Source organism: Monodelphis domestica, chromosome 1, assembly GCF_027887165.1.
Source record: "Monodelphis domestica isolate mMonDom1 chromosome 1, mMonDom1.pri, whole genome shotgun sequence".
Classification (NCBI taxonomy): Eukaryota; Metazoa; Chordata; class Mammalia; order Didelphimorphia; family Didelphidae; genus Monodelphis; species Monodelphis domestica.
Window position 1 is genome coordinate 650,347,012 of NC_077227.1, and position 14,246 is coordinate 650,361,257.

The 14,246-nt window shown below is 35.6% G+C and overlaps 1 protein-coding gene across 5 annotated transcripts in view; it reads right to left on the bottom strand.

The window, feature by feature from the left end:
• The window catches only part of ACYP2 (acylphosphatase 2), a 217,501-nt gene that overhangs the window by 190,539 nt on the left and 12,716 nt on the right, over positions 1–14,246 (bottom strand). For all 5 annotated transcript variants that reach the window (XM_056814016.1, XM_056814017.1, XM_016428290.2 and 2 more), the window contains 2 exons: positions 7,644–7,660; positions 2,818–2,927 (listed from right to left, as the gene is read on the bottom strand). In XM_056814016.1, the coding sequence (XP_056669994.1) occupies positions 2,818–2,927; positions 7,644–7,660 (127 nt within the window). The remainder of the gene's footprint in view (positions 1–2,817; positions 2,928–7,643; positions 7,661–14,246) is intronic.

Consider the following 14,246-nt stretch of genomic DNA (forward strand, 5'->3'; position numbering starts at 1 on the left):
CTATCAATCAGCAACTTTTAAGTTAATTAATCAAAAACTCAAGTACCCCTACTTAGTACCTTACTTGACACTAAAAGAGTTTGCAAGTCACTTATTAGAGTAAGCTCATACCTCCAAAGGTCACCACCCTCCCCTGGGCAGTATTAGGCAAAATGAAAGACTGCAATTGGTTCCCGTAAAGTGGGGGAGCGACAGGAAGTGACATTGAGAAAAGTGCTTTTAAAAGGCCAGCTCAAGGATTCAGTTATTCTTACTCTGTTTAGGTGAGCTGGACTGAAGGAGAAGACTCTTTCCCTGCATTCTGTGTCAGCTTGCTGGATGAGTAGCTGGCTTTCCTTTCCTGGCTTTTGGAGAGATTGGTTCTGGAGATTATTGCCTTGGCTTTGGAGGAGGCTACATTGGTAGAACTCTGGCTGAAGACACCACCCCTGGGACTTCTGGCTGAGGATTACTAGGAAAATCCTTGGGGAAGACCTGCTGGGGCTGAGCCTGGCTTCTCAGGAGAAGGGCTGATAGGCTTATTAGAATCCATCTCTTTCTCTACATTTTTCCACTCTCACTCTTTCCACCTCTTTGTAAATAAAGCTGCTAAAAGTCATTTTGACTTAAGCTGCAATATTTTTAAATCAACATTCACAATATTACTTTAGAACTTTCATATTTAGCATAAAACCTAAATTTAAATTCTTACAAAATAAGCTGAAGAGTGGCAAAAGGAAGATGAACAGGATGGTAATGGACCTACAGATTATACTATATGTGGATTAGTTTAAGGAACTAGGAATGGTTCCTGTAAGGAAAAGGAGACTGTGAATCATAACAGCTGTCTCTAAGTACTTGAAGGGCTATAATATGTGAGAATGATTAGGAATGTTCTGTTGACTCTAAAGGATACAATTAATAACAATGGATGAAGATTATAAAGAGAGACTTAGACTTGATGTAAGAATAAAAATTATTAATAATTAGATCTAGACAAAAGTATAATGGGCCACCTCAAGCAGTATCACTGTAGGTCTTTAGAGAATGGATAAATACGTGTTGCTTCAGTCATAGAGAAGAATCAGGAAAGCTGACTAGTCAGTCCCTAAAGTCTCCTAAAATCTCTTAGATTATATGTTAATTGGTTAAAAAGAAATGTTGAACAGGTCCAGAAGATACTAGAAGAGAATGTCTATGAATTCTCCAAAGTTTCATGAGATTTTTACCAAGAAGATATCTTCCAGGCCAATGATGGTGAGCTTATGGCACGCATTCCAGAGGGGGTCACTCAGAATCTTAAAAATTCTCAGACCCTACTTCATAATATTTGGTTAAGACTATTCCCCATTTTAAACAATGAAGGAACTTAGATCAGGAATGTGAGACCTCTACTCCATCCCTACTTAAGCATGCTTTAGGGGAAGAAACTCCTTGCTGAAAAATGAAAAATACTTAAACCCATACTTACAGAAAGGCAAAAATTCTTAAGCTGTGCCTATTTTTAGATCTAATACAAAAGGGTGCTAAGTACCTATAAAGGTCAGGTAAATTGTGAATTTACAAGGAGCAAAGAGGTGAGAACTTACTCAGAGGTTTTTTCAGGTGTGAACTTAATCAAAAGTTTAAGTCTACTCAGTTGTGAATTAAGAATGGTCTGTCCTTTGGAAAAACGTCTACTGTGATTGGTAGATGTGAGAATTTAGGGGAGGTGACAAAGGAGAAAATTCCCTTTAAAAGGAGGTCAAAAAGGAGATCTTGGGGGATTCAGCTGGGAAAAGCTGAATTGGAGGAGGCAGCTGGTGTCTCTCTGAACACTAGAATCTTGCTTGGACAAATCTTGTGGTGAGTGGATAAAAGACTGACTGATCTCTCTCTTAGGGTTTTCAGCCTAGGCTGGCTCATGCTGGCCTAGGCTGGTCTAGACCTTTTTCTCATTATTTCCTTTTTCTCTTTCTCTCTTTTCATTAATTCCTCATTTGTATAAATTAAAATCTCTATAAAACCCAGCTGACTTGGGTATATTTAATATTTGGGAATTTTTCCCTGGTGACCACCTTATATTTGATTTAAAACAAGACACTGTCTTGAAACCATATTTTCTGCGGTCACAATTTAAGCCAACCACTCTTTTATCTGTAACAGTTTATGACTCCCACTATTTTAATCATTACACCTCTCTGTGGGTACAGGCACCATCACCCCAGAACAGAGTTAGCCAGAGTTTCTTATTATAAAGCCAGAGGTATGGGGGACCAGGCTGTTCCCTTCCCCCTCTCCTGAGGACATATCTCACATCACCTGCCCCTCTAAAAGGTTCACCATCACTTTTGTAGGCCCTCAGAAGCAGCTAATGCTCCTGGAGACCTCATTGTCATCTAAGCATTTGTTGATGTTGTTAGAACACACAAACTAAATCTGTTCCACCACTGTTCAAATATTCCCCTTGTTACATTGCCCTGACCAACACAATTTCACAATCATTTCATTAACATTATCACCATATTCTATCAAAACATCATGAAACCTCACTGTAAAACCTGTTCATGTGATCATCAAAAATATAAATCAAGTATTTGGTGATGGTAGGATTTATCACTTAAACCCCAGCAATGTCAGAGTCCAACTGGGTATATTATTTTATATAATCTATTTTTGTGGAAATGATTAGCAATTCTAAGCAATTATGCTTATGACAATAATATAAAAAGTTTTAAAGAAAAGATTAATTCTTAATATTTAGGAACGCCTTTAAACATTTCACAAACTGCATTTATATTTGCCTGTATTAAACTTGATGTTCCAAGGAGTAGATATTGAAGAAATCTTATTACTCACATAGAGTTGACTTTATCTTCAGGACCTTGAACTTGGCCTTTTACCGTTCCTTGGCTAGTATTCTTAACCCATCCAACAACTCCAGTCTTCTTAGCCTCACCTTCCGTGTACTAAATTAATAGGAAAACAGGAGAGAGAAGGACAGTCCATTTGGCACAAAAAGCCTAGATTCCTAATAAATTTGGTTCCAAAATTCAAAGAACACTAACTTAAGGATTGTAATTTCTTTTCTTAAGGTATATAATGGTAAATGTTATATATCTCAACTACAGTAAAACTTTAATCACAGGTAAATGGATGGTATTTGTTCTGGATACCATCTAGGGTTAGAAAGGCTCTCAGTTATCTTCTAGTCTTATTTTACAAAAGAGGGAACTGAGAACCAGGGAAGTTATGTGACTTATCCAAAGTCTCATAAGTAGTAAGCAACTTCCATGGTACATTTGAGATAAGTGCATGTCCAATATTATATTAGAAGTGACATTTACATTAACAGATAATAACCATTCACATTCAGAAGCACAATTTCAAGGCACTACAACATCTTCAAAGAAAGCTACGGTTCAGTATATATTGCTTACCAAGTCAGGAAAGTAAATTAATGTGTTTTTTTACATTTTAAATATTTTTCCATGTTTGCATGATTCATTTTCTTTCCCTCCTATCTTCCCTTCCTAATGTGTGTTTTAAATGTTATCAGCTATTGCCTTAGCAACTTAGTGAACTAAAGTATTACAATATAGGGATGCCATTCACACATTTTCTTGTTTCTGACTTGCAGAAAAGGTAAACTAGACAACTTGTTTCTCTGCCCTTCTCTTCAGAGGTTTTCAAATTTCAATTAAAAAAATCATTTATTAGGCAATTTTGGAGGCAATGTCCTAGGTACTGGAACTACAAAGACATAGTTTTTGCTTTCAAGGAATCTGTATGTTCTACTGGGAGGATTTAACATGTTTATAAATAAGTAAATACAAAGTGTACACAATGAGAAGGGATTTCAAGGACAACTTCAATAACTTGATATTAGGAAAGACCTTGTGGAGCAGATGGCATGTAGGCTGGCTTCTGAAGTAAGTGATTCTATAGAGTGCAGGTAGGAGGAAAAACATTTTAGACTTGAGGAACCACTTTGCTAAGGCATGGAGGTGGGAGATGAAATGTCATACCAGGAATGGTAAATGATCCCATTTGACTATAATTGAGAGAGCATAAGAAAAAAAATGAAGTATGACTTAAAAAGCAGGTGGGAATCAGATTAGAGAAAGCCTTAAATAATTTTAGGCTAGAATCAATGGGAAGGCCAATGAAGATTTTCTAGTGGGGGGTTCATGTGGTCAGATAAGTTTTTTTAGAGTCAACACTTTGGCAGCTTTGTAGAAAATGGATAGAAGATGAGAGAAACTGTAACAGCACTCTTTGCAACAGCATAAACCTTGAAATAAAGTAGATACTATCAGATTGAGACTGGCTAAACAAGTTGGGATGTACAAATGGGCTGTTACTGTGTTATAAGAATGATGAATAATACAAATACATAGATGCCGGGAAAGAAACAGGAAGTGACACGAAATGAAGTAAAGAGAAGCAGGAAGACAATGGTTAAGAGGATGGTTAAGAGGTTAAGATGGTTGCCATACCCATTGAACTACCAAAATATTTCTTCACTGATTTAGAAAAAACCATAACAAAGTTCATTTGGAAGAACAAAAAATCAAGGATATCCAGGGAAATAATGAAAAAAAAAACATATGATGGGGGCCTTGCAGTCCCTGACCTAAAACTATATTACAAAGCAGCAGTCATCAAAACAATTTGGTACTGGCTAAGAAACAGAAAGGAAGATCAGTGGAATAGACTGGGGGAAAGCGACCTCAGCAAGACAGTATACGATAAACCCAAAGATCCCAGCTTTTGGGACAAAAATCCACTATTCGATAAAAACTGTTGGGAAAATTGGAAGACAGTGTGGGAGAGACTAGGAATAGATCAACACCTCACACCCTACACCAAGATAAATTCAAAATGGGTGAGTGACTTAAGCATAAAGAAGGAAACCATAAGTAAATTGGGTAAACACAGAATAGTATACATGTCAGACCTTTGGGAGGGGAAAGGCTTTAAAACCAAGCAAGATATAGAAAGAATCACAAAATGTAAAATAAATAATTTTGACTACATCAAACTAAAAAGCTTTTGTACAAACAAAACCAATGTAACTAAAATCAGAAGGGAAACAACAAATTGGGAAAAAATCTTCATAGAAACCTCTGACAAAGGTTTAATTACTCATATTTATAATGAGCTAAATCAATTGTACAAAAAATCAAGCCATTCTCCAATTGATAAATGGGCAAGGGAAATGGATAGGCAGTTCTCAGATAAAGAAATCAAAACTATTAACAAGCACATGAAGAAGTGTTCTAAATCTCTTATAATCAGAGAGATGCAAATCAAAACAACTCTGAAGTATCACCTCACACCTAGCAGATTGGCTAACATAACAGCAAAGGAAAGTAATGAATGCTGGAGGGGATGTGGCAAAGTAGGGACATTAATTCATTGCTGGTGGAGTTGTGAACTAATCCAACCATTCTGGAGGGCAATTTGGAACTATGCCCAAAGGGCGACAAAAGAATATCTACCCTTTGACCCAGCCATAGCACTGCTGGGTCTGTACCCCAAAGAGATAATGGACACAAAGACTTGTACAAAAATATTCATAGCTGCGCTCTTTGTGGTGGCCCAAAACTGGAAAACGAGGGGATGCCCATCAATTGGGGAATGGCTGAACAAACTGTGGTATATGTTGGTGATGGAATACTATTGTGCTAAAAGGAATAATAAAGTGGAGGAATTCCATGGAGACTGGAACAACCTCCAGGAAGTGATGCAGAGCGAGAGGAGCAGAACCAGGAGAACACTGTACACAGAGACTAATACACTGTGGTATAATCGAACGTAATGGACTTCTCCATTAGTGGCGGTGTAATGTCCCTGAACAACTTGCAGGGATCCAGGAGAAAAAAACACTATTCATAAGCAAAGGATAAACTATGGGAGTGGAAACACTGAGGAAAAGCAACTGCCTGAATACAGAGGTTGAGGGGACATGACAGAGGATAGACTCTAAATGAACACTCTAATGCAAATACTATCAACAAAGCAATGGGTTCAAATCAAGAAAACATCTAATGCCCAGTGGACTTACGCGTCGGCTATGGGGGGTGGGGGGGAGGAAAAGAAAATGATCTATGTCTTTAACGAATAATGCTTGGAAATGATCAAATAAAATATATTTAAAAAAAAAGAGGTTAAGATGGTTAAATGGTTAAGAGGATGTAAATGGAAAGCATAATAATGAGACAGTCAAAATTAAAAGTTGCTAAATCATAATGATCAAGTCTGGCTCCAAGAAGATTTGAGAAGGTATCGTTGCCAGCCCCCGCCTTCTCTGTAGATGTGTGTAGGAAGATCTGAGTATAGAATATTACATGCGATGCCTTGTTTTTCAATATGTTGGTTAGTTTTGTTAAATTCATTTTTAAATATTTAAAAATTTCTTGTTATAAGGGTGTAAGGAAAATTAATGTTGAATTGTAATAATTTCTATATGAAAAACCTTTCTTAAATCCTTAGTTTAGAAGGCCATCCAGCTTTTAAGCTAAAGTAATTTACTCCCAGGCTTCTGTTTGAGGCCAGAATTGAACCCAGGACCTCCTGTCTCTAGGCCTGACTCTCAATCTACTAAGCCACCTTGCAGTCCACTGCTATCTTTCTTGATATCTGACAGCTCTCTAATGTCTAAGCATAAGAAGCCTATTAATATTATATTAAAATTCTGAGAGGTCATATGATATAGATGAGAGCTGGACATGGAATTAGGAAAATGGGGGTTCAAATCCTGCTTCAGACAGTTAGTTACTGTGTGACCCCAGGCAAGTCACCTACTGCCATTGGCCCTTACTTTCCTCATTCATAAAGTACCAGTTTAGACTCAATGGCCTCTCAGATTCTATCCAGAGCTATGTATAGGGCATTTGCTATAAAACTTTTGTTGATTAGAAGTGAATACTATGAAAAGAAACCAGATAAAGGATGATTCTATGTAGTATGCCCAATATCTTTTCCCTCTATTAATGCCTGATTTTTAAAGAGTCGTAACTTTATAAAAACAATGGAATATTCTCTCCTGGTATTTAAAAGAGGGGTAAAAGTTCATGGCTCTCTAACTAGAGATGACTATAAAATGTAGAAGGGGAAAAGGGGACTTGAACTTTAATTCTTTAATACTTTCCCCCCCTTTTTTGCCATTTAAATTTACAACATGTATTGAAAAATAGTACCTATGGGAATAAGTTAGAAACTAGAATTATTCAGCCTGCAGAAAAGAATGAATAACTTTAGCTCTAACTAGTGAACAGCTGTTCTCTATCTCCATTAAGGCAGAGCAGAAGGGAATTTTAGATTTTAATCTAATATGAAAGAAGGATTTTTTAAACCTCCTTGTAATAAAGGGGAAAATTATAATATCTCCATTGTTATAGATGTAGTTTGCTTAGATTTTGTTAAAAAAATGTTAAAAAGCAAAGCTCTGAGGAGAACATTATTTCTGAAGAGATTATTTTAATCTTAATATTTTGTATTTATATGTAATGAGAATAGTTCAGAGAAAAAATATTTTAATTAAATGCCACAGAATGTTAATGAAATACATGGTGAAATTTTTTGTCTTTGTACGCTGAGAGACTATAATGTTCCTGTCATCAGAATATTAGTATTTTTTCAAAAGAAGGAGTAAAGAAATAGACTGTGTATTGACTTACCATTCTGAAGCAGACACCTATTAGAAAAGAGAGAAAAAAAAGAAATATCAGTTTATCTTACTATTAACAGAATGTTATCAGCTTGTATGATAATTTTGATTAAATTTGCTTATTGGCAAATGAACTAAAATTTCTTAAATATATTTTACTTTACAGTCAATCAAAAACAAAAGCTAGTGATATGCATTTAGAATATAGATGTCATTTGATTGTTCACATTGTATTTGATTCTTTTAATACAAAAGCAAAGGGAAGACAACTTTAAGAGGGAATATTAATGTTTGATCTTAAGGTATTTTTAAGTGCAAAATAATATGTTACATAAGTTTGATACAAAAAGTAAAGATGTTAACCAAAAGACACAAAACATTTCCAGTAAAATTCATTCATTCTCAGATTATACTTCCTACCCTTAAATAGGACTAAGGACAGTAAAATGTCTATTTGAATTATACATTTTTGTAAATTCTGGAACTAATTAAGTTTATGAGCTCATTTACAATATATATAACTATCAACAAATGAGGGAGAATCATGGGAAATAAAATGAATAATACTTATTACATGAAATTTTAAAGTTTTTGCCCAAACAAAATCAATGTATTCAAAATTGGAAGGAAAGCCAGAAACTCGGGGGGGGGGGAGGGGAAAAGGGGGTAGAAGAACAGGAAGAAATGTACATCAAGTTTCTCTGAGAAAGGCTTCTTTTTTCAAATATATAGGGAAAGGAGACAAATTATAAAAATAAATCCATTCCCCAATTAATAAATGCTCAAAGGATAGAACAGGTGCTTCTCAGAAGAAGAAATCAAAGCTATCAAAATAATTACATTAAAAAAATGCTCTAGGGGCAGCTAGCTCAGTGGTTCAGTGGATTGGGAGTCAGATGTAGAGATGGGCGGTCCTAGATTTGAATATGACCTCAGACCTACTTCCTAGCTGTGTGACCCTGGACAAGTCACTGACCCCCGTTGCCTAGCCCTTATCATTCTTCTGCCTTGGAACCAATACACAGTATTGATTCTAAGATAGAAGGTAAGGACTTTTTTTTTTAATGCTCTAAATCATTACTGATTAAAGAAATGAATATTAATACAACTCTAAGATATCATCTCACTTCTACTGAATGGACTAACATGATGGAAAAGGAAATTGACAAATGATGGAGGATTAGTGGTTTAGGTGAGGCATCTTCCCTCAGTGACATTGGTGAGTGATAGGACTGATTCCTCTTTTCCTTGACCTCCTAAAGCACTATCCTCCGAGGAGGCCTGTCATCTCGGAGGAGGGCTTGTGGCTGGAAGTCGAGGTAGATTGAGAAGGCCCCTTGGCCTAAGCCTCTGAACTCCTACATGGCTCACCAGAGCAGTCCAATTCTCTTTCCTCTCTCTCTCTTCTTCTTAATTTCTTCCTTCTATTGTAATTAAACCACCATAAAAATCCCAAACTGACTTGGGATTGAATTTAAATCTCTGGCAACCACTAATATAATATATTCAGTCAACAACCCTAACTTTTACCTAACAATACCTATATGCATATATATGTATAAATATGTGTATGTACATACACACACATAGATAGACATTTCTTTTTCCTGCTGTTTCTATTAAATTGGGTCATTCTGATTAAGGAGGAAATTTAAGTTTATACATGTCTTAATACAAAAAGGCTTTTGTCCTTTAAAAAGTCTAGAACCCCCCAAACACCAAAGATTCTATTGAAAATAATATAGTACTATTAAAATTAACTTTCAACCAATTTTCTTGAAAGAAAACACACAAAAATAACAAATATTCCAAATTTTAAAGGTCCAAACAATGATGCTAAATAGACCACCATTGTACACACAGAATCACAGCACAGAAAATGAATTTGCCTTGTAACATAGTTAAATCATATAACAAAATTGTATATACATGAAAGATTTTGAGATGCTTGATGAACGCAAATTTTTCACCATATCCCCAAGTTGTGGAATTATGAGACAGCCCTTAAAACTTAAAAACACTTAACTGGGCCTCAGTTTCATCAATTTTTTAAAGGAAGGAACTGAACCAGATGATTCTTTATTATTACTATTACCTAACTCAAATGGCCCTACACTATTCCTTTTTGTATCCAGATTTACTCTGAATTTAGAAATGTAGCATAATAGTCATGAATAAGAACAATTACACAGAAAATCAGGAAAACTTGCTGGATTAAGAGGCATCTGGATAGCAATAAAGTACAAAACTATTCAGGCTGTGGCTAAGGGCAGAATTCTGTTGGTGAATGAGGTCTAAAGTCATGTTTCCAGTTGGATAAGCCTTTAATTGAGTTTCCTTGGTAGATGAAGTTTTTGGTTACTTTTTGTTTTGTTTTGGCCAGACTTTCCATTATGAATAAGAGAACGTCCAGAGATGTGCAAGTAAGTGTTTAACATTTAATTGTCTAGGAAAAAATGTACACATGAAACATCTTTATATTTAACCTACATTATTAACATTTTCTCCATCCTTTCTTAAATAGGGACAATAAATAAAATAATAAATTAGGCCCTGATCTGAAGCATTTTCCAATGCCAACATGAGCTGTCTCCAGTATATTCCTGAGTATCTAACCAGAAGGTCAGGGGGTTGAAAAGGGTTAAATTTTGGGGGACAGGAGTTTGATCAAAAGCCTGTGCACAGTTTATTAAATGCAAAACACTTAGTTTATTATTAGGAAATACAGCTAGGAAATAGGAAGGAGGAAAGTGAAAGTAACTTTATAATAGATTATAACTATACCCAAGATCCCAATCCTAACTAAATTTTTCTAGAAAACCCTACATCTATCTGCCTTAGAGGGCAGTATCTTCTGCTAGGCTGAAGCCCTCTCCTACTCTCCTATTCTCTCTATCTGATAATATAAACACTATCTATCCACCTTATCTACCCAAGTTAATTGATAATCAATAAGGCTATTAAGGCATTAAATCCATTTCTCTGACTCCAACAGTCCCAGAGAGAGAGCAAGCCACACACACTCCTCTCCCAGGGGACCAAGAAACCAAAAAGCCCTTTCCAACGGTCTGCAACTTACAAGCCACACCCTTCTAACTGTCACTAACTGACCAACTGCACAGCAGGGGTCTCCTACTTAAAAATTTATTAATCCTTTTCCTCTTAAATATAAAATGTAGAAATTATTTAAAAAAAACTATCTTAACAGGGTCTTCTAGCAGAAGAATGAGTCGTCTAATGATAGAAATGCCTTTTTGCCTAAAATAAGGATTATAAAAATGCAGAGCAGCAATAATTGTTGCAGAAACAAGCCTAGAGTTCCTATTATATAGATGATGAGGTTATTAATAGACAGTAAAGTACAAAATTATGTTTCTCCTATCACTGAAATCTAAAGCCAAAGTACTCAGGTAGTAATGTTAAATTGTGTTTTTCCATATACTATATTAATTTCTATTAGAATTGTTGTATATTCCATTGGGTTCTGGGTCAGAGACTCTTCACATTTTTTTTTATCTTTGAGAATCTCAATGAATGTCTACCTTTTAGCAAAATTTGACTAGTAGAAAACTGATAAAAAAAAAAAAGATTCTCTTCCTGCCTGTTTTATACCCATTACATGGGGATGGAGGAATGAATATTTTGATGAACCATTTCCTAATTAGCTATATACCAGTTAAGGAGATCTTGGGATGTTCAAGGGAGAGGCTGAATAATGACTTCCTAACACTCTATTTATAGATCCACATGATGGAGTTTCAAAGTAATTGGTCATTTAAGGGGGCCACTTGATTGATTATAATGCTAACCAAATCAATAAATTTATATTCTTACCCAAATAATCTTAATCATAACCATGAGTATAGAATCAGGCTCTTTTACAAACCGGTGGGCTTTGAGGACAGGTCCTCTACAGTATGTGTGAGTTAAGACTTGGGTGTTTAACTTTAGAAATTGTATAAAAATACTGTTGTTGGGGGCAGTTGGGTGGCTCAGTGGATTGAGAGCCAGGCCTAGAGACAGGAGGTCCTAGGTTCAAATCTAGCCTCAGACAATTCCCAGCTGTGTGACCCTGGGCAAGTCACTTAACCCCCATTGCCTAGACCTTACCACTCTTCTGCCTTGGAACCAATACACAGTATTGATTTGAAGATGGAAGGTAAGGGTTTAAAAAAAAATACTATTGTTCCAGGAAAGACTAGCATTTATATCTCAGTCACTTCAGAAATTAAACTTACAAAATCTTAGGCAAATTAGATTGGCATTTCAGGTTAAATTTTCCACAGGAAGTTTTTTTATTTAAAATAATAAATAATTCAGTAGTTGTGGGGGGTTTGTCTGTAGGGGAAAAAAAGAATTTCTGGAGCCCAATGGGATTCTCTGGATGATTTGGCAAAATATGAAGTTTACTGGCTATAAAAAAGCAAACTGAAAATATTATCGATGGAGAGGGGAAGAAAGAGAAATTGTGGCAATAAATCTGGAAGTTTCACCTAGGTGCAAAGTTATGCAATGGATTTGAGATGCATAAGAAAACTCTTAGTTCAATGACAGATTCAGTGAAGAAAAAACAATATAGTATGAGCAAAGTAATAAAACATTTGAAAGCTGTGAAGTATAAGGTAAAGAAATAGTTATATAAAGAAAGTGAAATATTGAAACATACTTCTGTAATTTCCAAGAATTCATTCTAAGTTAATCAGAATTAGTGACAGGCGGGAAAGTTTTAAAAATAGTTCAAATTGATGCATAGTATTGAATTGACTTAAACTGACTATAGTTTTGTAGCCGAATTAAAAATACCAAAAAGATACATATGAAGATACTCTTGAAAGTATAACATTTGAAAAATCAACTATCCTTATTAAAATACACAAAACAATAGAAAATCCAGATTGCACAAATTACAACACAAATTTAAGAAGGTTTTCAAAATATCGTTAAACTGAATAGAGAACAGTGAGATAAAAAAAAGAATATCAACATAAACAAAGATTGCCATGTTTGAAGAGCTATGATCTACCCTTAAAGAAATGTTGGTTGGAATTAGATTTGAAACTTCTAGCTAACTAGAATTAAAATTTATTTTACAAATATTGGTTTCCTATGGAATTGAAAAGAAGTTGGAAACTGAGCAATATTTAGAATTAAATAATTTAACATTTATTTGAATTTATAATATTAATAATGATAAAATAACTGGATAAAATTATTAAGGATTACAGTCTCTGAAATCAGAAACTAGAATTTTAATCTTGCCTCAGATATTTACTACCTGTTTGATCTTAGGTGAGCCCCTTATTCTCCAATGAGCTTCCATTATAACTATTCTTTGACTAAACAGAGAGTGATTATCAAAGCAGAGAGTAATTATCAAAATAGAGAGGGAAAAAAATTATCTTGTAGAACTGTTTTATTGTGAATTGAGTTTACATCTACAGTGGAATTATAATCTGGAGCTCTGTGTATGTGTGCACATGCATGTGTGTGTCTGTATGTGTGTCTGTATGTAGAAAGACAGTCTAGAGATTTACAGCATTTTATTCTAGTTTTGAGTAAATTTTAATATATTTGTCAACTTGAATTCTGGAGACCCCAAATTTGCCCCATTATATGAGAGTTCCCCTGGAGGGAGGTCTCAGACTCACCAGTACTCAGACTGAACAATAGGCTCTTTTTTTAAAAACCCTTACCTTCTGTCTTGGTTCCAATGCAGAAGAGCAGTGAAGAACAGTACAGGTTAGGCAATGAGGGTTAAGTGACTTGCCCAGGGTCACATGGCTTGGAAGTGTCTGAGGCCACATTTGAACCTGGGATCTCCCATCTCTAGGCCTGACTCAATCCACTGAGCCACCCAGCTTCCCCTTTGAATAACAGACTGTAAAGTACTTGATAATCCCAGTTCGGGTGGAGCTAGCCTATCTAAGAAAAATATTAAGTACCCTTTTAGTCGTAGAAGTTTCCCCCACTGTATCAGAGATCCATTTCCAAGAATACCATCCTTTTAGTCTATTGTAAGTAGGCATCTGGCTATGGTTTCTTTCCCAAACCGGTATGTAACCTGTCAGTGTAGCTTGGACTTTTCATTTCCTTGTAACCATGGTAATGTCAATCAATCATACTTCCTTGTCCCTTAGTTCCTCAAAAGGTATATAAATTTCCCAAGTCCTATTGTTCTTCGGAGGATCATCTAGTGTGATGGTCCTCTCAGAGACACTGTTGCCAGAGTATCAGAGCCTTAGGCTCTCTGTGGTATTAGGCACTTGACTCTGTGGCGGCTGGAATATTGAACACTATCTCTTTCCTGATTAAAGACTTGGTTTTTCTGATGACTTTAGTAGTTCTGTGTTTTTCTCAAGTTAACATATTCATTATGTGGAATTCCAAAACGCAATTAATTCCTAATTCAGTAAGGCAATGATTCACCACTGGCAGCCCTATGGGGTTTACATCTATGAACTAGCTGCAAGTTCAGTTCTATGTCTAGAGAGAAGGGAGGAGAGCAACTTTGACACTGGTTACTTAAGTCCTCTCTGGCCTTGACTTCCCTAGTATGGCATTTCCTCTTGAATGGAAAATATTCCCATCTAACTGATTATGAGCCTGGCTTATG